The sequence below is a fragment of the Ziziphus jujuba genome, chromosome 1, assembly GCF_031755915.1.
Source record: "Ziziphus jujuba cultivar Dongzao chromosome 1, ASM3175591v1".
NCBI lineage: Eukaryota > Viridiplantae > Streptophyta > Magnoliopsida > Rosales > Rhamnaceae > Ziziphus > Ziziphus jujuba.
Window position 1 is genome coordinate 7,484,821 of NC_083379.1, and position 24,810 is coordinate 7,509,630.

Sequence of the window (24,810 nt, forward strand, 5' to 3'; positions counted from 1 at the left end):
TTAATTATTGCTGCAGGCCGACTTTGGCCGGCTTATTGTATGTATGCAATATATATGAAGGTGCTTAAACGGCTATACCTGCTGCTGGTTGAGAAAATATACATATAGTAATTTTTTTCAGATAAAATATAGGGATAGTATCATTCACCTCCTCTCAGATTTACCTTAAATACAATTTAATTCTATAGATTATTAAAATTCATCAACTTCTTACCAAATTTTACGAAATTATCATTTTTATTCTCTATTATTTCATTCACATTTTTTAAAATTATATCACTCACAACCTTTAATTATAAGAGTGCTAACTAAAATTTTTAAATTCGGAAAGATTAAATTAAGATCAGTGAAAACCTAAAAGGATTTAGATGGAATATTTTCTAAAATATGCATAGCAATTAATATATGAGTTGCACTATATAATAAAATAAATTATAATGCATATATATGTATATATATATATATATATATGTATATCCTGAAATGTACAACATATTTATACGTGACTTGTGAGATTGTCTAACCGGTTAGCAACAAATTTTGTGGGATGGTCCGTCATATAATTAAATCATATGTACACTGACACCAACAAGAAGTAATATATAGCTAGCTTTGTAATTGGCTCCCTTTACTGGCTATCTTACATGCAACAAGGGAGTGGCTAATTTTACTTGGAAGAAATCTTACTTCTCCAAGATTAAATTATCAGTTAGATCACAATGGTTCAGTGTCATATAGTAGTGAATTTGAATATTTGCAAACATATATATGAACTCCAATAAATACCAACAAGACAAACCAATTAATTAAATGAACCAACAAATTAACAAGAAACCGGAATTAATTCAAACCCAATAGTTTTCCAATTGATTTGCAGCCAATCTTATAAGTTTCAATTTGCAATCGATTGATCATTGATAACTTTTAAAGTTTGAGGACCAAGAAGTAGAACTGCAAAATATTGGAGTGGGTCATTGGTCAACGGCACGTTAATCAAGAAATACTCTTGGACATGATGCATCTGCATCATATATATTATGCCTGTTGGCCTTGACTAAGACCTGGTCCTGGAAACTATTAGATATTAATTAATTCTTTATAAGGGCAAATAGTGAAGACCATAGGCATTCAATTGATCACCTCTTTTCATTTGACTTTTCGATCTAATGAAATAAATTTGACCAACAATTATTCAAATGATTATTTATAAAAGTCCTAACTTTTTACATGATAACATTTGGAAAGGCCAAAACCAATAATAAAAAAAGAAGCTCAAAGATTTGACTTCTCAAAATTAACATTTTTCACTTGAAAAGATTTCATAGTCCTACTAAATTATGAGTTTGTATATTCTGAAGCCTAATGTTAGTTTATGTTCTCATCGTTCCTTTTGATGGGATCAATATGGTTATTAATAATTAAACTAAAATTGATTGAATAGCCAATATCAGACAACCTACAACTTTATGCCACGTGGTCGAAAAGCAAAGGATCCATGGGGATGCAAGATGAGTCACCCTAATTTGAATACGAATAAAATAAAGTGTATGTATATGAATGATTCCAAATTGCTAAAGGACATTCTGAATGGAATATCCAGTAGATGCTTGGATCCTTCTAACTTAAAACACATGTATAAAGAAAATTTCAAAACCCGACATGCACTAAACTTCATATATTAAATATATAAATTAATTTCTTTTAATTGAGTTCATTTTCGTTGACCTTTTAGTGGAAGATTTTGGACATGGATTCAGCAAAGTTGCCACCAAATTTTCTTTGAACGTCCTTCTTTAATTACTTACTGTGGGAGGGCTCCAGATGCCACCCATAGGAAAGGTTCTGGGATGGACCCTCTTATTCCCCAAATTATGATACTTAGCTAAAATCAAACATATTAAAATAACTATAATTCCATAATTTATATGTAATATTATAAACCATTCCTTATGCCACAGTCCTCTTAGCGGAGGTAATTTTTTTGAGAAATTCTAAATACACTATCAAAAGCTCTTTTCACAATTTTATTAGTTTGAAATGCCAAAATATCTTGGAAACATTATTTTATAATTGTTTCCATTATTCACTGTTATACTATGTGAAATTACCATTGTCCATGAAGCTAGAAGAAAAGATTTGGTATTGCTAAGTTCGTTTTAATAAATTGTAGTTGTTAATCCAATTGCAATTTGATATTAATCCTCAAACTGAAAAAGAAAAGAAAAGTAAAGAATTTGATCCATCCAAAAATAAGAATTCTTAATTATTAGGCCTTGAAGAAGATGGACTATCAAATTCTTCTTTCACCCAAATTTGAACATTAATTGTTAAGATCAAATTCTAAAGGGACAAGCAAAAAGACTTGTGTTAGCCTACTCCATAGATGTGTAGTGTATGTGAAAACATTAATTGTTAAGAATAAATTCTAGAGGGAAAAACAAAAAGACTTGTGTTGGCCCACTCCATTGATATGTGTAGTTGTTAAGATTAAATTTTGAAGGAAAAAACAAAAAGGGAATGTGGCCCAATACCCCTGTTTGAAAAACGATAATGAAAACTAGCATCTCTCTTTCAACTTTTTTGGTTTTACCTCTCTATACTTATTCTATCTTTAATGAAAATTAAAAATAATGTGAATGTCTTTTTTTTTTTTTTTTTTTTTCCTTCGACCAGCATTTCCATTCAATTTTTGTTTTTAATCAAACCCTAAGATCTTAAATTTTATCTTCTCCAACTCAATATCCCTCTCTCTTTTTTATTTGTTGTAGAAATAATGTATACTTTTATATCGGTTGCTTTGCAGTGTTAGAAACGTGTTTGCAATTTGTTACCCATTTTCTAAACTTGTCGGTTTTGCTTTATAGATTTCATTTAAGATATTCTATGTTTTTTTGGTATCTTGTTATTGGGTTTTGGACGATTTACGTTTGTCTGTGTTTTTTTGGTATCTTGTTATTAGGTTTTGGACGATTTACGTTTAAAAAAGTTCTGGGATTCTCTCCTTTCCTCTTGATTTCGTAGTTATTTTTTTATTTGTAAATATTTTTTTTAAAGAAATATATATAGAAAATATTCTTTTATTTCAGATTTTTAAAATCGAACCAGCTTATGTGTGTTTTTTCTTTGGTGAGTTGGGTTCATATAAAAATGGAGTATAACAGAGATTAGAGCTGGTTTTACTTTGTCGTTCGTCATAGGTTTGAGACATTACCACATGATGATTCATCATAAGAAAAACTCATTGATCGGAATTCGCATCTTGGTATCATCGACTTACCCATTACCACTGGTAGTGTCGAAATACACCTTACTAGTACCCAGCAATGACTGATTCCTTAAAGCCAATATTAAATCCTCATGTGCAGCAGATTCCTTTCCTGCTATGAGACCATCGTGATATTCACTGTAACAAAATATAATAAATAATGAAAAAGAAAAAAAAGTTATAGAGAATTGGTGAGAAGCAAAGGAATGGGAAGAGTGGTGAGAAGAAGAAGAAGAGGAACAAGGGGCAAGGAGTTTTAGATTTGCACGCGGACTAAAAAGAGCGATTGAAGAAGAAGAATAGTTTTTCATCTTGATTTTTTCTTTATATTTTATATTAAAAAGGACAATTTTGGAATATTAAAAAGTTAATGGGCAAAACAAAAAATATGTGAATGGGATGGGCAGTTTTCATCACGACCCGTAAAATAGTGGTATTGACCCAAATTCCCCAAAATAAAAAGACTTTTATTGGCCCACTCTATAGAGATATGTAGTATATGTGAAAAAAAAAGAAAAAAAGAAAAAAAAAAGAAAGAGAGTAGAGTAGAGTAAGAGTAATGAGAAGAAGAACGAATTAGGTAGAGAGCAATATGGTGGTGATGAGGATTTTCTCATTGGAGAAGGTAAAAATATTTGGTAATTATTACACTGGAGTTCAACTAAAAGTTTTTTTGTTAGTCTTTGTTGGTTTTGGCATCTTCAAACTCCCTTGCCAATTGAAACGGAGAAGCGACAGCATTATAAAAACTGCTAGGGTTTGGGAAAAAAAAATAAAGAAAAAAAATAAATATTTTTGATATTTTGTCCTAATAGGCTGTACAGAGATTAAATGGAAGTGTGAAAAGAAATAGTCAATATTTTGACAAGAGGCTTATATTTGCCCATCCTAAATGTGTAATGTTGGCCCATAACTAAACTGAGTTTTGAATTGTTGGTTGTGTATGGCAGGCCGGTGGCCACATGGACAAGTTGGTTTATTTGGATAGACTCTCTAAAAGTTTTATTTTATTTTATTTTATTTTCATTTTTGGTTTTAAAGGAATTATATATATTTTTCAACATCGACTTCATAAATTCAAACTTTAAAATAAAAAGTGGAACTTGGTTCTCCAAATGTACCGACTAAACTCATTCTTTGGATAAAATTTTTAATAAACACATTATAGTGATAAATGTAAGATAAAGAATAACTATAAAAAATGCTATTGGAGTATCTGCTAAAAAAAATCACTCCTGTCTTATTATTATTATTTTTTAAATATCCTTTAAAGTGTTTTTCATTTCTAAAATTATGTTTTTTAAAATGAAAAGCACCATTGAAGATTCCCTTTATAGTGATCATAAATAGTTTTTGATGTGTTAATAGTGATAAATGTTATATCTTCCTATTTATTTATGTTTTGGGTTTTTAGTATCGATGCCTCTTAGTTTTAATATTTTTGCACTTTACACTATATAGTTTAAATTAACATCAACGTTCCATAGTTTGTAAATTGTGCAATATCGGTTAAAATTTTCACGCTATATCATTTTAACAGCTAAATTATATTAATTGAAACAAAAATTTCGATTTGATTATATCCATAATTAGAAAAGGAGAATTTCTTTATTGTGCAGCATGTACTTTAACATTTAAAAAATTATAATTTGAAGGCAATGCTAACTTGATGATACAGGAGCTAAAAGTGCAAAAATATTAAAAATATAAATACTGGTATCAAAACCCCCCCTTTTTTTTATATATATGTTTTATTTGCAAAAATAAAAAAAATTAATAAAAACAATACCATTCATTAAAAAAAGAATATATGTAAGCAGTTATATCAACAATATTTTATATATAAATGATCAAAAAATTAACATAGATATATATATATATATATATAATGAGATAGTACTACTCCAGTCGCTATGCTTCATCACACGAGGAAGTAAAAAATCAGTTATATTTATTTGTTTTGCAACTTAAAAATTTCTTGTACCTCTTTTCTCCAATTTTTTTGTATTAGTTTTATTTGAAAAAAAAATGTGATTTTTTGTTTGGACGATAATCAACATAATGTGATTGATTCCAATAGAAATTTGAAGTTCACCATTTCCAAATTAGAAACCATTTAGAGAGAAATAATTTACAAAAAGAGCAAATTCCATTATCCCCATGATTCCCTAATGACATAAAACCGCCATTTCCATACATAAATGTTTAAATTGGAATCCTCTACTTCAATATTGAAAAAAAGAAAAAAAAAAGAAAAAAAGAAATGACTTAATATAATCCAAGTAATCGGGCCCATCTAACTAAAAAAAAGGGGTTTTAAAACCAAAAAGGTCAAATTTGAAATCCACGTGGCGTTGACTTGAGAACCAAAAGGCTCTGTGGGCAAAGCCAAAACCAGAACCGAAAATAAAAAATTGTTTTTAATAAGATAGTGGTAGCGGTTTCTACAGGCACAGTTTGTTTGGCAGCGGTTTTACAATCCTTGGCTGATTTAGTATTCTCCAAGCCAAAGCTACCCAATTCGGTAATTAAAAATCCCAACTTGTTTCTTTTCTTGATTCATTGAAAATTCTACGCTCTCTGTCTCACTCTTAAAACTATAAATACTGCCATTCACTCCCACAAACCTCACATCCATATTCAAGTATTCAAGTTATCAATCATCTTTCTTAACAATACTACTACTACTACTACTACTACAACTGCTACCATCCATCATCTGAAAAGTCATGTCTAGCACAGCTGGTCAGGTCATCAAGTGCAGAGGTGAGCCACCCACCATTTGTTCTGCCACCCCCAATGCGCCAGAGCTCATCCCTCTGATCACCATTCTTCTCACTTCTTATCATGGGATTTTCTAATATGTTAACGTGGTCATACCTGTTTTTGTATTTGTATTTGTTCTTGGTTTTTCGGTTTTCAAAATTGATATTTGCCGAACAGATATTGTTACTTTCTCACAGTACTACTGTTTGATCCTCTGTTTCCATAAATGGTTGCCTTTCTAAGTTGATGTTCAGTCTAAGTTGCTTATTCACTTATCTAACTGATATTTATTAATATATAAAAATAAGAATTGCGGTTAATCTTATTTTTTGGGGTTTGAATTCTGATTTTGGATCAGTGGAAAAATGTTGTTCGTTATTAATTACTCTTTCCTTTTATAATATATATATATATATATATATATATTTTTTTTTTTTCTTTTTTAATCAACTAATCTCCTCGGGTGTATATGTTAATTATAGCTGCTGTAGCGTGGGAGGCTGGGAAGCCTTTGCTAACTGGTATTTATTAGCACCACCACAGGCTAATGAAGTCCGCTTAAAGATCCTCTTCACCTCCCTTTGCCACACGGATGTTTATTTCTGGGAAGCCAAGGTGCCAGATTTCATTTCATATGGTTTTTCAAAGTTTTCTGACTGGTAAAAAAAACTACTTTTTAGACTATAAAATTCTATAACTTTGCACATTTTGCATCTAAGAAAGATTGCTCAAAAGTATTGCATTGTCTTTATGATGTTTTCTAAATAAAGGACTCAAATACTCATATGTAAATTGTAATATACTGTCATATTGTACTTACCATATCTGTTGATTTATTTCCATACTCACTTCAATGTATTCTGTATAAATAGTTGCCACAGATTAATAATAAGAATTAAGCCTTTGCATTATATTTTCTCTAAACCTCATTTGGTATCAGAGCCTCACGCTTAAACAAGCAAACCTTAATTCTTTTTTTTCTTTCCTCTTTCTTTTCTGTACCTCCACTGTCATTCTCATGGCTGGTGACGATTCCTCTGTCACAAATCCCTCTCAAGGTTTAACTCCTTCTTTTTCCTCTGTTCCCCCTGATGATGCTCTAATTAGTATCAATGTTGCTGCCCACGCCCCAATTAAACTCTCTGCCTCTAATTATCCCTTATGGCACTCTCAATGGCTCTTCTTGCTCATCGGCTACAATCTTATGGCCTACGTAGATGGTTCAAAAATTTGCCCAACTGATTTTACCTCTCCTCTGTCTCCCAATCAGTTCTACACTCTTCGCCAAGATCAACTCCTTTGGAGTTCTTTGCTTGCTTCTCTCACTCCTACCATTGCTTCCTTTGTTTCATCTGCCAAAACCTCCTATGAGACTTGGATCAAATTGGCTCACATATATGCCAAACCCTCTCATGGTAGGATCATGGGGCTTCGTGAAAATCTTCATAAATATACAAAAGGCTCTCAATCAATCTCTTCCTATATGCAAAACATACAACAACAGGCAGATGCTTTGGCTCTAGCAGGAGTTCCCCTTCGTGATGATGAGATTATATTTTATGTTCTTGCTGGCCTAGGCTCCGAATATAAAGAAATTGCTGCTGCTATTCACGCTCGTGATGACACTATCTCCTTTGAAGAGCTGCACAACAAGCTTGCTGATTTTGAAGATCTGTTAAAACGATCTTCTTCTTCCACCAGTGATCTTTCCACTCCAATAACTGCTCACATCACTACTCGGTCTGGATCCTCATCACACGGTTCTTCTATCTCTGGTCGTGGAAGCCGATCTTCTGTTACTGCCACCAACTATTCTTAAAGGCCATTCCCTCCCTCTTCTGGCCGTGGGTCTTTCCCTGTCACCTATGATAATAATTTCACACGGAATAATTTTGGCAGTAGACTTATTTGTCAGTTTTGCTCCATACCTGGTCATGATGCACGCCGATATCGTAAGTTACTTGCTCTTGTTCCATGGTTGAATGCTAGTCAATCTGGTGCTCCTTCTTTGCTTGGTGCTTATTCCTCTCCCATATCTACTTCCACTACTGGTCCACGGACTAACTATGTGGCTTCGTCTACCAAACCGGACTCCTCTTGGCTTGTTGATTCGGGTGCCTCTCACCACATCACCTCTGATCTCTCCAATCTCTCATTGCACTCTGAATTTGGTGGCACAGAAGATATTATGGCTGGTGATGGTAAAGACATCCTATCACTCATATTGGCTCTACTGAACTTCCCTCCTCCACAAAAAAATTTTTGCTTTCTCCTGTCTTATGTGTTCCTACCATGCAAAAGAATTTATTATCTGTTTCTCAATTATGTTCATCTAATAATATTTCTATTGAATTTTTACCTTCCTCCTTTTATGTGAAGGATCTTCGTACAGGGGCACATCTACTGGAAGGCAAGAGTAAAGATGGCATCTACGAATGGCCTCCTAATGCATCCATTCCCTCTTGTTCTCTTTTAGTTTTCAGTGCTGTCAAAGTTCACGTTCAATGCTGTCATGACAGATTAGGACATCCCTATTCCAAAGTCCTTCATCATTTAATTTCCACGTGTCAACTACCTATGTTACCTAAAACTCATGTTTTCTCTTGTAATTCTTGTCATTACCATAAAATGCATAAGTTGCCATTCCATACTAATACTCTTTATAGTTCTTCTCCTTTAGAATTAATATATTCGGATGTTTGGGGTCCTTCTCCACTTCTATCCCATGATGGTTTCTGCTATTATCTCCTTTTTGTTGATCATTACACCAAATATATGTGGTTTTATCCAATTAAACAAAAATATGATGTCTCTATTATTTTTCCTAAATTTCGTGCTGCAGTTGAAAAGTTCTTCGATAAAAAAATTAAATCATTTTATTCTGATAATGGCAGTGAATTCCTTAAACTGAAATTTTATTTTGAAAATTTTGGCATTTCTCATTTTCTAACACCCCCATATACTCCACAACATAATGGTGTTTCCGAATGCCGTTATCGTCATATTGTTGAAACTGGACTTACCCTTTTACATAAAGCTAATCTTCCATTGTCTTTTTGGTCCTTTGCTTTCTAGATAGCTACATATCTCATTAATCGCCTCCCTACACCATTTCTATCTATGGCTTCTCCTTTTGAAAAATTATTTGACTATCTACCCAATTACTCTAAAGTAAAGGTATTTGGTTATTTATGCTATCCTTGGATACGACCTTATTCCTCACATAAATTAGACTCTAAATCTCTACCATGTATCTTCTTGGGTTATTCTTCTAATCAAAGTGCCTATAAATGCTTTGATCCTATCACTTCTCGGTTATACTACTCCCGTCATGTTGTCTTCGTGGAGTCCTCATTTCCCTACACCTCTCTTATCCGTTCTACTTTTGATAGTTCCAGTTGTTCTCAACTATCAACCTTCTCTTCCCGTTCTACATTTTTTCCTTCCTTTATAAAAATACCGTCCATGTCTTCGCCCACTGCTTCGTCAGCTCTGCCTCTCACATCTATTCTGCCTACAAATCCTAGTTCCTCTTCCGTGTTGTCCCCTTTGGACGCCCATTCACATGAACTATCGTCTGCTACTTTGCCTCCACCGGTCGTGCCCTCTCCCTCATCCACTACTTTGGTTGCCAATCCATCAGGTAATTCTCAACCTTCTTCCTCTACTCTACCTCCTTCTGGCATTATTACCCGTTCCAAAAATAAAATATTTAAACCAAATCCAAAATTCTTTTCTGCTACTCTTTCTTCTACACCTATGGATTCTATAGAGCCTACCACTGTTACTTAAGCATTAAAAATTTCTCATTGGCGAACTACCATGAGTGAAGAATATAATGCCTTGCATAAGAATGGTATTTGGACTCTCGTGCCTCCATCACCTTACCAGAATATTGTTGGTTGTAAATGGGTTTTTTGTACTAAGCGAAAGTCCGATGTATTGAGAGATATAAGGTTCGTCTGGTTGCAAAGGGCTTTCATCAACGTCCGGGGTTTAGATTATTATGATACTTTCAGTCCAGTTGTTAAACACACTACTGTGCGGATTGTTCTTTGTTTGGCTCTTTCTCGCAATTGGCCGCTTTGACACCTGGATGTCAATAACGCCTTTCTTCATGACCATCTATCTGAAACAGTGTGTATGTCTCAACCTCCTGGTTTTGTCAATGAAATGCAGCCACATTATGTTTGCAAGCTTCGCAAAGCTATATATGGGCTCAAACAGGCTCCACGTGCTTGGTATCATGAACTCCGAGCCTTTTTATACTCTCTTGGATTTGTTAACTTGATGCTTCGTTATTTCTGCTTTCCAATCGTGGTGTTCTGGTGGTTATATCGGTTTATGTGGATGATCTTATTGTTATTGGCAGCTCTTCAGATATGGTTGATTATATTATTTCTCAATTGGGTGCAATGTTTTCTCTTAAGGATCTTGGTGTGCCTCGATATTTTCTTGGTGTGGAAGTCACTTGTAGACATAATGGTTTGTTCTTATCCCAAGACCAGTACATTCATGATCTTTTATGCCGCACCAACATGTTTACTTCTAAATCGGTCGACACTCCTGCTGCCACTGGTTTATCTTTGTGTCTACTTGATGGCTCCAATCTTCCAAGTGCAACTGAGTACCATCAGGTTGTTGGTAGTTTACAATACTTATCTTTTACTCGACCTGACATTACTTTCATCGTAAATAAATTATCACAGTTCATGCACAAGCCTACCTCTGTTCATTGGAGTGCCGTAAAATGAGTACTTCGCTATTTAAAAGGTACCATCACTCATGGTTTTTTTCTTCGAAAAAATTCTTCCCTCTTTTTGCATGCCTTCTCTGATGCTGACTGGGCAGGAAATAAAGATGATCGAACCTCCACCAGTGCTTATCTTGTCTTTCTTGGCTCCAATCCCATTTCCTGGAAATCTATAAAACAGCGATCTATTGCCCGATCTTCAATGGAAGCTGAATATCGATATGTTGCTTCTACTGCTGCTGAGTTATGTTGGGTGAAATCTCTTCTTTGTGAACTTGGCATACTTTGTACTCCATCTTCTACTGTTTATTGTGATAATATTGGTGCAACTTATCTGTGTTCGAATCCGGTGTTCCACTCCAAAATGAAGCACATTTCAACTGATTTTCATTTTGTTCGTGATCAAGCTATGGGTGGTTCACTTCGTGTATCTCATGTCTCTTCTGCGGATCAACTTGCTGATCTCTTGGAGTCTTCGATGGCACCTCCATCTTGTAGGGGTATATAAGGGACTCAAATACTCATATGTAAATTGTAATATACTGTCATATTGTACTTACCATATCTGTTGATTTATTTCCATACTCACTTCAATGTATTCTGTATAAATAGTTGCCACAGATTAATAATAAAAATTAAGCCTTTGCATCATACTTTCTCTAAACCTCATAATATTCATCCATAACCTGAATAATCTTTCCACATGTCAATTCTAATTCTGCTTATCCTACTGTACACCTAAGCAAGAAAAAAAAAAAAAAAACTATTTAGTCTTGCATTTTCATGGTAATAAATTTCTTCGTATTTCACTCGCATAGATGACATGCTTAGAATGGTTGGAGCATGGTACGTGATGTTGAACCCTTTAATGGTTTTGAATTGCAGGGGTAGACACCGTTGTTTCCCCGCATATTTGGTCATGAGGCTGGAGAGTATGTACATCTCTAAATATCAAGGGTTTATATAGTCCAAGTGGCAAATATTTACATTGCTCTTTCTGTTTGTTTTTTTTTCTCAGAATACTGACTACATGCAAATTGCAATCTGTTATACTTTCATTGGATGCAGAATTGTAGAGAGTGTCGGTGAAGGTGTAACTGAGCTTCAACAGGGTGACCATGTCCTCCCTGTATTCACAGGGGAGTGCAAGGAGTCCGCCACTGCAAGACAAAGGAGAGCAATATGTGTGAGCTCCTAAGAATCAACACTGACAGGGGGGTCATGATCAATGACGGTCGGACAAGGTTCTCTATGAACAACCTCTATACCATTTTGTTGGGACCTCTACTTTTAGTGAGTACACAGTTGTTCATGTTGGATGTGTTCCAAGATCAACCCAGCAGCCCCACTTGACAAAGTCTGCATTCTTAGCTGCGGAATTTGCACAAGTCTCTTTAATATAGAGATAATTAATAGTCCTTAGAGATAATTTATAGTGTTATAGCTTTGTTAATTAGTATGATCTTTTTCTTGGTGCCACACTGAATGTTGCAAAACCTCAAAAAGGTTCATCCTTTGCCATTTTTGGATTGGGTGCTGTTGGTCTCACTGTAAGTGTTTATTTTTATTTTTTTTGCTCCTCTGTTGCTTCGGTTCTCTATGTCGCCAAGAGTTTGTGACAGTGTTTTTTTTTCCTTCTCTTTCTTTACTTACTTTAGGCTGCTGAAGGGGCAAGGATTGCAGGGGCTGCGAGGATCATTGGTGTTGATTTGAACCCAAGCTGATTTGAAGAAGGTAGAAATTAATTGAATTATGTTTATGCGTGTTAAATATAATTAAGGACACATACTCTGCCGCTCATGTTTCTATGGACTGATTGATGAGCATTTTCATACTTGATTCTTTTTAACAGCAAAGAAGTTTGGTGTGAATGAGTTCGTGAATCCAAAGATTATGATAAACCTGTTCAAGAGGTCGGTTTCGAACTCTGGCTCTCTAACTGTACACATTGTTAAGCAGACGAAGACCAATTAGTAATTTCTGATGCCAAAACAATGTTGATGATATTTAGTCTAGTCCTTATACTAACTTGACATTTGAATTGATCAAAAAAGGTTATCACTGAACTGACTAATGGTGGAGTGGATCGTGAGTGTTGAATGCACAGGAAGCATCCAGGCCATGATCTCTGCATTTGAATGTATTCATGATGTAAATCACTTGTTTCTCTACTAGACATTAGACATTACATCACATCTCCACAAACTGAAATGTTGTGATTTTTCTTGTTTCTCCTCAGGGTTGGGGCGTCACTGTCATAGTTGGTGTGCCTAATAAAGATGATGCTATCAAAAGCCATCCAGTTAATTTCTTGAATGAGAGGACTCTGAAGGATACCTTCTATGGTAACTATAAACCACTGTCGCCATCCAGTTAATTTCTTGAATGAGAGGACTCTGAAGGATACCTTCTATGGTAACTATAAACCACAGTCTGATCTCCCTGCTGTTGTGTAGTAGTACCTGAAAAAGGTAAAACTTCTATATCTTTTCATATATTCTGAGTAAGATAACTATTAATTAGACTATGTTGTACTTCTGATCAATTAGGGGAAATGTATTTACTTGTTATCAATATTTTTTGACCACAGGCTATTAGTTACGAAATGATATCTTAGAATTGATAGTTTTAATGACATACAATACTGTTCATGTGGAAAGACATTGTTGGTTTCTCATGCTATAATATTTTTTGAGATCAATATAAATTGCACAATGGGGTATTTAGGATAGGTGCAGCTCTATTGACCCTCATAAGTTATGAAACTAGTTTGGTGGTGATATTGCAGGAATTGGAACTTGAGAAATGTATCACTCATTCAGTTTCTTTCTTGGAAATTAACAAAGCATTTGAGGACATGCTACAAGGCAAGTCTATCAGGTGTATCATCCGCATGGAAGATTAAAAGTACCGCTTCAAGCATATGGTGAATGTCATGTGAATATATTTTATGTTGCTGATATGAATAAAATAAATTTTCTCTTGGAGGGAAACATTGTATAATTGTTTTGTGGTCAAAATTTGCTTTTCTTGATGTCTCTCATAACAGTTTGAATCTCCCTTTTTTACCAATGCAATATTCATATTTGATTATATCATGGCTTGTTGTTTTACATAGAATGGTGAGAATATGCACCAAACTAGGCTATGGAAATTATATCAGTTTAAAAACTTAATTAACATATATATACATATTATTAGAGTTGGTGACCAAAATTTTTATTGACCCCATTTGAAAAGCTCACAGTGCGACCCATTTGGTGAAATTTATTTTGTGGAATTTTTGGAGTTCTGTGATGATAATGGAGGTCTTGGGCTGCCCCCCCCGGTACGGACCGGTTCAGTTTTTAGGTTTATTCCGTACAATATATATTTATGCTTTTGGAGTTTTTTGGCTGCATTTGATTTTTTAGTCCCTTTATTCGCTCATCTCTTGTACCAATCTTTTCAATAAAAGTCTTGCCTCTTTTTCTCCATAATTTTTTCCCGTCAAAGGTTTTCCACGTAATATATGCATGTTTTTATTTTTATTCTTCTATTGCTATTGTTCTTGTCATATTTTCGTACAACATATATATATATATATATATATATATATCAATGGGGAGCTATAAAAGTACAACCGCCTATAATGTTTTTTCCTAAAGTGCTAACAAGTTAACTTTTGGATCTTAAATTTAACTGGGAGGTTTGTAGAAAATGGCTTGCTGGGTCAAATGGCCTTGTTTCTATTGCACAAAGATATTTATGCTTAACCACACAAGGAAAGCCAAAATCTGTCTTATTCAAAATTTGAATGAACAAACTTAGTCACAGTTTAGTTTGTTTAGTTTTTTACTGGTCAAAACCACAAACAAGAAGGAATGGTGCACTAAAGAGTAACATCCATCGAGCACTGAAAATTTGGATAGTCCATCCATGTTTATCAGTGCAATCTCCGTGGCCTCCGATAATATTCAGAATCAATTTACCTTCCTTACCAGAAGTTAAATAGTGATCATTTTCCTTTAGGTCCAGGTCAAGAACTCGATTGATGACTAGCCTCATTGAAGGCAAGTCAAGAAGTCTTTTTGGCTTTTCTTGTTTAAAGTCAGCAAATATTGGTCATCCACGCATTCCACAACCGCGTAGCAAAAGTACATGGAAAAATTTTCTCTCTAGAGCTTAGTAATTGAGAAGTTATTTCTCCGAGTCTTCTGGGAGATCAACAAGCAGGCTTGAGAGAGAGGGAGACAGAGACTTGGACCAAATTTTTGTACAAAAGCCATTAGCCCTGCAGATACATGTACACAACTTGGTTGCTTCCTGCTTATCAATAAGCTGATCATAACTAAACTCCACTATGGAACTCTCTGTTTCCATTTCTTTCGTTACAGTATTTTCGGCTATCCTTTTTTCCACCAATTTGGCCAACACTGAAATGCATTCTTCAATCACAACAGCAGCTTCTATTCAATCAGTGGCACTGAAACGAGAAGCACATGCTCTGCTCCATTCTGGGTGGTGGAGTGGTGAAAACACGTCAAGCCACCATTGCCAATGGCCTGGTATTACTTGCAACCATCATGGAAGCGTTACAAATATTTCTCTGCATGGTGAGCTTTTATGGGGAAAAAGCCTGGAGGAATTGAACTTCTCTTCTTTCCCAAATCTAGTTCATCTGGATCTTGGCAGTGCAAGACTCGTTGGGGAAATCCCACTGAAGATGAGTAATATTTCAAATCTATCCCACCTAGACCTCTCAGATAATAATCTTTGGGGTCAGTTACCTCCTTCACTGGGGAACCTTTCACAGTTACTGATGCTTGACATTTCTTCCAATAAAATCAGCGGTCACATTCCTGGAGAATTTGGCTGTTTGATGAGTCTCGTTACACTAAAATTGAGATCCAACCTTTTAAATGGTACAATCCCTCCGTCCCTTGGTCTCTTGACCAACCTTACTGAATTGGATATTTCTGAAAATTCAATCGAAGGTGAGTTACCTCTTTCATTGACAAACCTCTCCAATTTAGTGAAGCTTGATATTTCTTCAAATTATGAAATTAATGGTTCTATTCCCTCAGAAATAGGGAACATGAAGAAGTTGACATATCTGGATCTTAGTTCTAATCAACTCAGTGGTCACATTACCTCTAGAATAGGGGCTATGAAAAATTTGACATATCTGGATCTTAGTGGTAACCATCTAAGTGGTAACGTTCCCCCTTGTCTTGCATCCACGCAACTAAGAATTGACTTCTCTTACAATTCATTAGAAGGTCAAATCCCATATGAGTTTAGCCCCTACTTTGCAAATGTGTCATTCTTCGGCAATGAGAATTTATGTAGTGACATCACTTTCACAGGTGTCCATCCTTGCTCTACTAAGGATTCAGGTGATGATAAAATCATTAAGATCATCTTTTCCATATCAGTTTTCATTGTGTGTGCATTCCTTTCTGTACTTTTGGTCTACAAATATGGCTACAAAAATAAAAAGAGACCTTTTGGTGATACAACAACCAAAAATGGAGATATATTTTCAATATGGAATTATGATGGAAAAATTGCATACGAAGACATCATACAAGCAACGGAGGACTTTGACATCAAATATTGCATTGGAACTGGCGGTTATGGAAGTGTTTACAAAGCACAATTGCCCAAGGGCAATATAGTTGCATTGAAAAAACTTCATGGTTCAGAGGCTGAAGAACCATCTTTGAGGAAGAGTTTCATGAGCGAGGTAAGAACTTTGAGAGAAATAAAGCATAGAAGCATTATAAAACTTCATGGGTTCTGTTTACACAAGAAATGCATGTTTTTGATCTATGAATATATGGAAAGAGGAAGCTTGTTTTGCATGTTAAGCAATGATTTGGAGGCCGTGGAATTGGACTGGAAAAAGAGGGTGACCGTTATTAAAGACATAGCGTATGCCTTGTGTTACATGCATCATGAATGCAGTCCATCCATTGTTCATCGTGATGTAAGCACCAACAACATTCTACTAAACTCCTCACTCGAAGCTTCTGTTTCTGATTTTGGAACAGCTAGACTCCTCCATTCTGATACCTCCAACCAAACCATACTTGCTGGTACTTACGGTTATATTGCTCCGGGTAAGTTGCAACTTATATTCTCCATGTTTAATACAAGTTTAAGGACTACTTTTTAATTTATTTTGGGTTTATATTTTGGCTTTCATGTTTAGTAAATGGTTGTAGTGATTGTGTTCTATTATTGCAGACATAATTAATGGTCACCTTTTATATTATTGCAGATATTGATTTTATATTATTGTTTTCATGTGTTTACACGACCAGTTAACACGTGAAATCCGCTAAAAGAAAAAGAGATAATGTTTATCTCTTACATTATGAGCCATTAACTGGTTGACAGATATGTTATACAATCATATTTTGTCATAATAAAAAGTAGACAATAATAATGAGTATTTAAAGAAAGCATTTAGTATCTATAGAAACTAAGGAGATCTAATATATATTGTGAAAGGAAAAAAGAAAATTTGAGTTAATATGATGCTTCCACATATTGTGAATTGCAGAACTAGCTTACACCATGGTTGTAACTGAAAAATGCGATGTCTATAGTTTTGGAGTGGTGGCGCTTGAAACATTAATGGGTAAGCATCCAAGAGAATTGTTATCGGCAGTATCATCATCATCATCTGAAAATCTAATGCTAGCTCAAGTGCTAGACCAACGCCTATCACCACCGACAAATCGAAGGGTTGTGCAGGATATTTTTCTTATTGTCAAAATTGCGTTCATGTGCCTGCTTGCTAATCCAAAATATCGTCCGACAATGAAACAAGTATCTCAAGAGTTTCTTGCTCGTGGAGCACCAATATCATCCAAGACCTTTCGTGATATTTCACTTAGTGATCTCATGAATTCACAAGTGTATATGGATGCTGAAAGCCAAGTATGATTAATCTAGTACTGTTACTAGAACTAGAGAAGATCCAAACCTATATGGAAATGAAAATTTGAATATTATGGATATTCTATTTTTTGTTCTTTAATTATGCTCTGTTTTGGCAGACTGCCAAAACAGAGGTAGTTTGAATTAGAAGTCAAAGTTAAACTTTACTCGGCAATTTCGACAATTTTCCCTGTTCATTTTCCACCCTTAATTGCTTTTGTGTTTTTTCATTAAAAAAAAAAAAAATGCTTCCTTAACACGTTGATCTTCTATCTATACGTAACAGCAAGAAATTCATTGATATTTTAGTAACAGATCTTAATTATATTATTTCCGTATAATTGTGAGATATAGTTATGTATGGCATGTTGCAAATGAAGTTTCTGTCTTACATTTATGACTAACTAGTCCCCCAGTAAATTAAATTTTTTATAACCATATATAAACCTAATCATGTCTAAATTATGAAAAGTAAGATTCAAGACATTCACTTCTAATCACTTGTCCAAATTTCATTTGTCACAACAATTAATCAAGAATAAGATTGTAAATAATAAGTCTTGATTGAAGATACTATTTGACAACAATTGGCACAATGATTAAGATTATGCTCACAAGGAAAAAAAAATCCAATGATTAAGATAATGCTCACAAGGAAAACAAAAATCCATCTAATTAAATGAATAAAGTACTCAAAGTTAAAGTTGTTCAATATTTACTGTTCGAGACCACACAAACAACAACAATTGGTACACCTATATAGAGTTACATCACATCACATCCTTCAAGAACTGTAAATTTGCATAGTCTATACGTGTTTATCATTTTTTTTTTAAATCTTCTGGGAGACATGCAAGCGAGTTTCATAGAGACGGATTGTTGGTACGTGGATCAAAGAACGTGGTTGCTTAGTATTTAACAATCCAGGATCATTGTTAAACAACAACAATTGGTAGACTTATATAGAGTTACATCACATCACATCCTTCAAGAACTGTAAATTTGCATAATCCATACGTATTTATCATTTTTTTAAAATCTTCTGGGAGACATACAAGCGAGTTTCATAGAGACGGATTGTTGGTACGTGGATCAAAGAACGTGGTTGCTTACTATTTAACGATCCAGGATCATTGTTAAACTCCATTATGGCACCCTATCGATGTACATCCATTTCTAATATTGTTACGGTATTTTGTGCTATCCTTGTTTTGACCAGCTGGACTAAAAAGGAATGAGTGCCATTGGAAAATGACGCTTATGCCTTTACTCCAATATGAGTGGTGGAGTGGTTACAATATGAAGACCAACAACACAAGCCACCATTGCCATTGGCCTGCTATAATTTCTTGCAACCATCAATGAAGCATTAAACGTATTTCTCTGCATGTTAATGGTGGGGAAGAACTGAGTGAATTGAACTTGTCTTCATTTCCAAATCTAGTACAAGCATTTGTAGCAACTAGGTCCGATAAGAAGTTCATTTTTTTAACTTTTTTGTTTTTGTCTTTTTTTTTTTTTCCCTAAATTGTATGTATTTTATTTATTTTATTGGTTTGTTAATATTAGTTGATGGTAATTAAATATATTTATTAACTATAACTGTAAGGAGAATAAAAAAAACATAAAAAAAATACAGCTTAAAATTGTGTCTATTTTTTATTTTTTATTTTTTCTTTTACATTTATAATTAATAAGTATGTTTAACCAATTTTAATTATTATTAACTAATATTAACAAACTATTAAAGTAAATTAACTACATACAATTTAGAAGAAAAACAAACAAAAAAAAAATTATCAAACGAGACCTAAGTGTCATATATTGCTTTTTTTTTTTTTTAATGTTTTATTTACAAATAAAAAAATTAATTTAAAAATCGTGTTATACATATATATATATTTTTAACATCATTAGGATTATTCAAGCCTAAACCTTACATATAGACATAGAAGAATATGCTTTTTGCCATTAGGCTCTCCTCGCATGTATTAACATATAAAAACTGTTATATCAACAATATTTTATAATTAAAAAATCAATGTTTATTACCAATGATAATGAGATAGTACTGCTCCAACCACTATGCTTCACCAATCACCACGCCTGAGGCAAAAATAAATAAATAAATAAATAAAAATCAATTATATTTATTTATTCATCATGCAACTTAAAATTTCTTATATTTTCTTTTATTTATTTATTTATTAAGTTGATTCAAAACAAAATCTGTGATTTTTTATTGGGATGATAATCCGCAGTGTGATTGATTCCAATTGAAATTTGAAATCTAGAAACCATTTAAAGAGAAAAATAATCTACAAAAATGCAAATTCCTTTGTCCCCATAGCCATGGCGACACCCTAATAAAACCACTATTTCCTCTTGTAAAGGTTGAAATTGGAATCTTCTACTTCAACATTGAATAGGAAAAAAGAAAATGTTGGAAAAACAAATTTTCCCATTTTTCGTCGTGAAAATGGGCCATAGACACGAAGGACAAAAGAATTGTCCAATATGATCCAGGTAATCAAATCTATTGAAAATAAAAGAAAAGATTTTAAAACCAAGAAGGTCAAAAAATTTGAAATCCACGTGGCTTTGACTTGAGAACCAAAAGGCGCTGCTGGGAAAGCCAAAACCACAACTAAAAATCAAAAAATTGTTTTGAATTTTTAATAAGACAGTGGTACTGCGTTCTCTGCAAGCACAGTTTTTTTGCAGCGGTTTTACAATCTACGGCTGATTTGGTATTCTCCAAGCCCAAGCTACCCAATTTGGTAATTAAAAATCCCAACTTGATTCTTTTCTTGGTTCATTGAAAATTCTAAGTACATGTTCTGTTTCTCTCTGTCTCGCTCTTAAACTATAAATACTGCCATTCACTCCCACGAATCTCACATCCATATTCAAGTTATCAATCATCTTTCTTAACAATACTACTATTACTACCATCATCATCATCTGAGGAAGGAAAAAGGAAAAGCCATGTCTAGCACAGCTGGTCAGGTCATCAAGTGCAGAGGTGAGCCACCCACCATTTTGTTCTGCTACTCCTAATACACCAGAGCTCATTTCTTTGATCACCCTTCTCGCCACTTCACATGTTTGTTTTCTTTTTTTTTGTTTTGTTTTTTTTTTCTTTTTTCGTTTCTCTGGGATTTGTTGATATGTTAAAGTGGTCATATATGTTTTTGATTTTCTTTTTTTTTTTGGGCTTTGAAAATTGATATTTGCCTATCATATCCATGTTACTTTCTCACAGTATTATTATTTGATTTTGATCCTCTGTTTCCCATAAACGGTTGCCTTTCTTGTGTTGTTTAATAGAGTCGAGATCAGTCTAAGTCGCTTATTCATTTGCTTATTAATACATAAACAAAAGGACTGCTGTTAATCTTTTTTTTTTTTTTTAAAAAAAATTTTTAAACTAATCTCCTTGGGTACATATGTTAACTATAGCTGCGGTGGCGTGGGAGGCTGGGAAGCCTCTGGTTATTGAGGAAGTGGAGGTGGCACCACCACAGGCTAACGAAGTCCGCATAAAGATCCTCTTCACCTCTCTTTGCCACACTGATGTTTATTTCTGGGAAGCCAAGGTAAGAGATTTCCTTTCATATGAAATTTTCAAAGTTTTCTGCTGGGTAAAAAAGACTACCTTCTTACTACTTGACTATAAAATTCTGTAACTTTACACGTTTTGCATCTAAGAAAGATTACTCAAAAGTCAAAGGTATTGCATTCTGTTTATGTTGTTTTCTAATATTCACCCATAACCTCCATAATCTTTCCACCCGTCAATTCTGTTTCCGCTCACCGTATTATAGGCCTAAGCTAGAAAAAAAACTAGAACTGTTTTGTTTTTGCATTTTCTTTGTAATAAGTTTCTTCATTTTTCACTTGCATAGATGGTGGAAGCATAGTAAGTGATGTTGAATCTTTAATGGTTTTGAATTGCTGGGACAGACACCATTGTTTCCCCGCATATTTGGTCACGAGGCTGGAGGGTATGTGTATCTCTAACTACCAAGGCTTGATTTATGTTGAGTTTAATTAACAAATTACATTTCTTATTCTGTTGGTTTTTCTTTAAATACTGACTCTTGCAATCTGTTATCTTTTTCCTTGAACACAGAATAGTAGAGAGTGTTGGCGAGGGTGTGACCGAGCTTCAACCAGGTGATCATGTCCTCCCTGTCTTCACTGGGGAATGCAAGGAGTGCCGCCACTGCAAGTCAGAGGAGAGTAATATGTGTGATCTCCTACGAATCAACACTGACAGAGGGGTCATGCTCAATGACGGCCAGACAAGGTTCTCTAAGAATGGACAACCTATATACCATTTTGTTGGGACCTCTACTTTCAGTGAATACACTGTTGTTCATGTTGGATGTGTTGCCAAGATCAACCCTGCAGCACCACTTGACAAAGTCTGCATTCTTAGCTGCGGAATATGCACAGGTTTATATCAAGTGTCTTTCGTTTGGAGAACTTTAAGTATGGTTTATAGTTTTATGTATACCTTTTTCTAACCAGTTTGGCCTTTTTCTTGAAAGGTCTTGGGGCCACCATAAATGTTGCAAAACCACAAAAAGGTTCATCCATAGCTATTTTTGGATTGGGTGCTGTTGGTCTTGCTGTAAGTTCCTCTTTTTTTTTTTTTTTAAATAGTTTTTTTTGCGCCTGTGTTGTTTTGAATTTCTCTATTATAAAGAGGTTGTGGCTTATATGTTCTTCTTCGTCTTTTCTTCTACTTCTTAGGCTGCTGAAGGGGCAAGAATTGCAGGGGCTGCGAGGATCATTGGTGTTGATTTGAACTCCAGTCGATTTGAAGAAGGTAGAAATTAATTAAATTCTGTTTATCTATGTTAAATATATTCAAGGACTATGCTCTCCATATCCATTTAAAATATGTTTCTATGGACCGATTGCTGACAATCTTAGTTCTTTTTTTCAGCCAAGAAGTTTGGGGTGAATGAGTTTGTGAATCCAAAAGATTATGATAAACCTGTTCAAGAGGTTGGTTCAAGATAATTTAGCTAATTTCATGTTAATTGAAATTCTGACTAGCGAACTTTTACACCTTGTGCTTCTTTGAAGAGAAGATATTCTTAGTAGTCTATGGACTAATGAGCAATTTTTTATTTTAAAACAATGTTGGTGATATTTAACTTTGTGAAAGTATGTCTAACGTTTGCATTTTGATTGAAAAGGTAATTGCTGAGATGACTAATGGAGGAGTGGACCGAAGTGTTGAATGTACCGGAAGCATCCAGGCTATGATATCTGCATTTGAATGTGTTCATGACGTAAATGATCTCTTCCCCAAGCTTTATGTGCTAATTCTTTACAAGATATCAGGCATTCTAGCACTTCTTTAATATCTTTTAACATTTGCATTTATCTCAGGGTTGGGGTGTTGCTGTTTTAGTTGGTGTACCAAATAAAGATGATGCATTTAAAACCCATCCAGCGAATTTCTTAAATGAGAGGACTCTTAAGGGTACCTTCTATGGTAATTATAAACCCCGGTCTGATCTTCCTGCTGTTGTGGAAAAGTACATGAATAAGGTAAAGCTTAACATCTCTTCTTATGCAGTGAATAAAGCCTTGCATCCATTATAAACTTCTGTTCATTCTACAAGAAAACAAAACTTTTTGTCAAAATAACAAATTGTCATGTCCATATGTATTTTTGGATAACATGTTGTGGCTACTTGTATATTTGATAAATAATTAAAGTTACATGAAAAAAAAATCCATTAAAATATAATAAAAAAAATGAGGTGCCTAAATATTATGTTTGCCAACAATCTGTCATCAACTAGAAATTTATAAATACAAGTAGTTTTGTTACCAGAGTTTATTGTGACTAAGAATTACGTATTGATCGATTATGGCAAATGTATTTAATTATTATACAAAAGAAATTTAACTATGCGTTATTTAATTAGTTACAAAATGATCCTAACTTTTATTAATCAATGTTGTAATCGTCATATGCGATACTTTTCTAGATTTCATTGGGGGGAATCTTGCTGGTTTCTCATGTCTAATTTCTAGATCAGTAAAACTTGCACAATGGGGGTTTAGGAACATCAGCTGTGTCTACTGTCAATATGTTCTGAAACTCGTTTGGTGGTGAATATCGCAGGAATTGGAACTAGAGAAATTTATCACTCACTCGGTATCTTTCTCGGAGATCAACAAAGCATTTGAATATATGCTGCAAGGAAAGTCTATAAGGTGTATCATCCGCATGGAATAATAAACTGTTGTCTAATCTTGTGCAAAGAAAGAAATAGTCTACAATAGTTTCGTGGTTGAAATTTGTTTTACTATAATAAGTCCTTAATGGTCGTTTGCTACTCCTTATTTATTTGTTTATTTATCGAATATAATGTTCATATATTTGCTTATATATCATGGCATTGGCATTACTTTATTTTGAGCATTGTGATTTAGTTTTAATTTCTGGATGCTTATAATATATTTATTATTTATGGACAATTTTATTCATAAATATTACAATATGACAGTAAGAAAATACGTCAACTAGGCTAAGGAATATTGAAAATTCAAGAATTTGATCTACATATAAAGTAATTGGGAGCTATAAAAGTTTATTTGCCTCTTGGATTCATCTATTCAAAGTCAATTTGGTTTGCCTAAAGAAAAATATAAGATGCAGCCTGAGGTGAATAGCAAAAGAACACACTTTCTTTTTTGTTGGTCTGAGAACGACTAGCCTTGCTCATGAAGTCAAGCTGAGAAGTTTCTTTTGTTACATTTTTATATCATAATCAGCAAGTAATATTGGTTATCCACCTTCCACAATGACTTGGACCGCGTAGCAACAGTACCACATGGAGAAGTCTACTTTCCTAGAGCTTATTAATTAATTGGAAACACTCTGTTTCTCTGAATCTTCTTGGAGAACGCACAAGCATACTTGAGAGAGAGAGAGAGAGAGATAGAGAGAGACCTGGACTAAATTTTTGGACTAAAGACATTGCAGATACAACGATACTTATACATGACTTGGTTGCTTACTGCTTAAGCAATCCAGGATCATAACTAAACTCCAACATGTCAC

The 24,810-nt window shown here is 34.1% G+C and overlaps 2 protein-coding genes and 1 pseudogene across 2 annotated transcripts; all 3 read left to right on the plus strand.

Moving 5' to 3' along the window:
- The first annotated feature begins 11,747 nt into the window (after positions 1–11,747).
- Positions 11,748–13,839, plus strand: LOC107405926 (alcohol dehydrogenase 3-like; annotated as a pseudogene).
- Positions 13,840–15,067: 1,228 nt separating this feature from the next.
- LOC107415172 (probable leucine-rich repeat receptor-like protein kinase At1g35710) lies at positions 15,068–17,855 on the plus strand. The gene is made up of 2 exons (XM_048480506.2): positions 15,068–16,888; positions 17,335–17,855. The coding sequence occupies exons 1-2, from the start codon at positions 15,127–15,129 to the stop codon at positions 17,718–17,720; spliced, it is 2,148 nt and encodes a 715-aa protein (XP_048336463.2). The 5' UTR covers positions 15,068–15,126; the 3' UTR covers positions 17,721–17,855.
- Positions 17,856–20,398: 2,543 nt separating this feature from the next.
- Positions 20,399–24,159, plus strand: LOC107415195 (alcohol dehydrogenase 1). Its single transcript, XM_060811231.1, has 10 exons — positions 20,399–20,739; positions 21,177–21,312; positions 21,674–21,721; positions 21,850–22,175; positions 22,271–22,353; positions 22,476–22,551; positions 22,672–22,733; positions 22,928–23,023; positions 23,124–23,285; positions 23,869–24,159. The coding sequence occupies exons 1-10, from the start codon at positions 20,703–20,705 to the stop codon at positions 23,980–23,982; spliced, it is 1,140 nt and encodes a 379-aa protein (XP_060667214.1). The 5' UTR covers positions 20,399–20,702; the 3' UTR covers positions 23,983–24,159.
- The last annotated feature ends 651 nt before the right edge of the window (positions 24,160–24,810 follow it).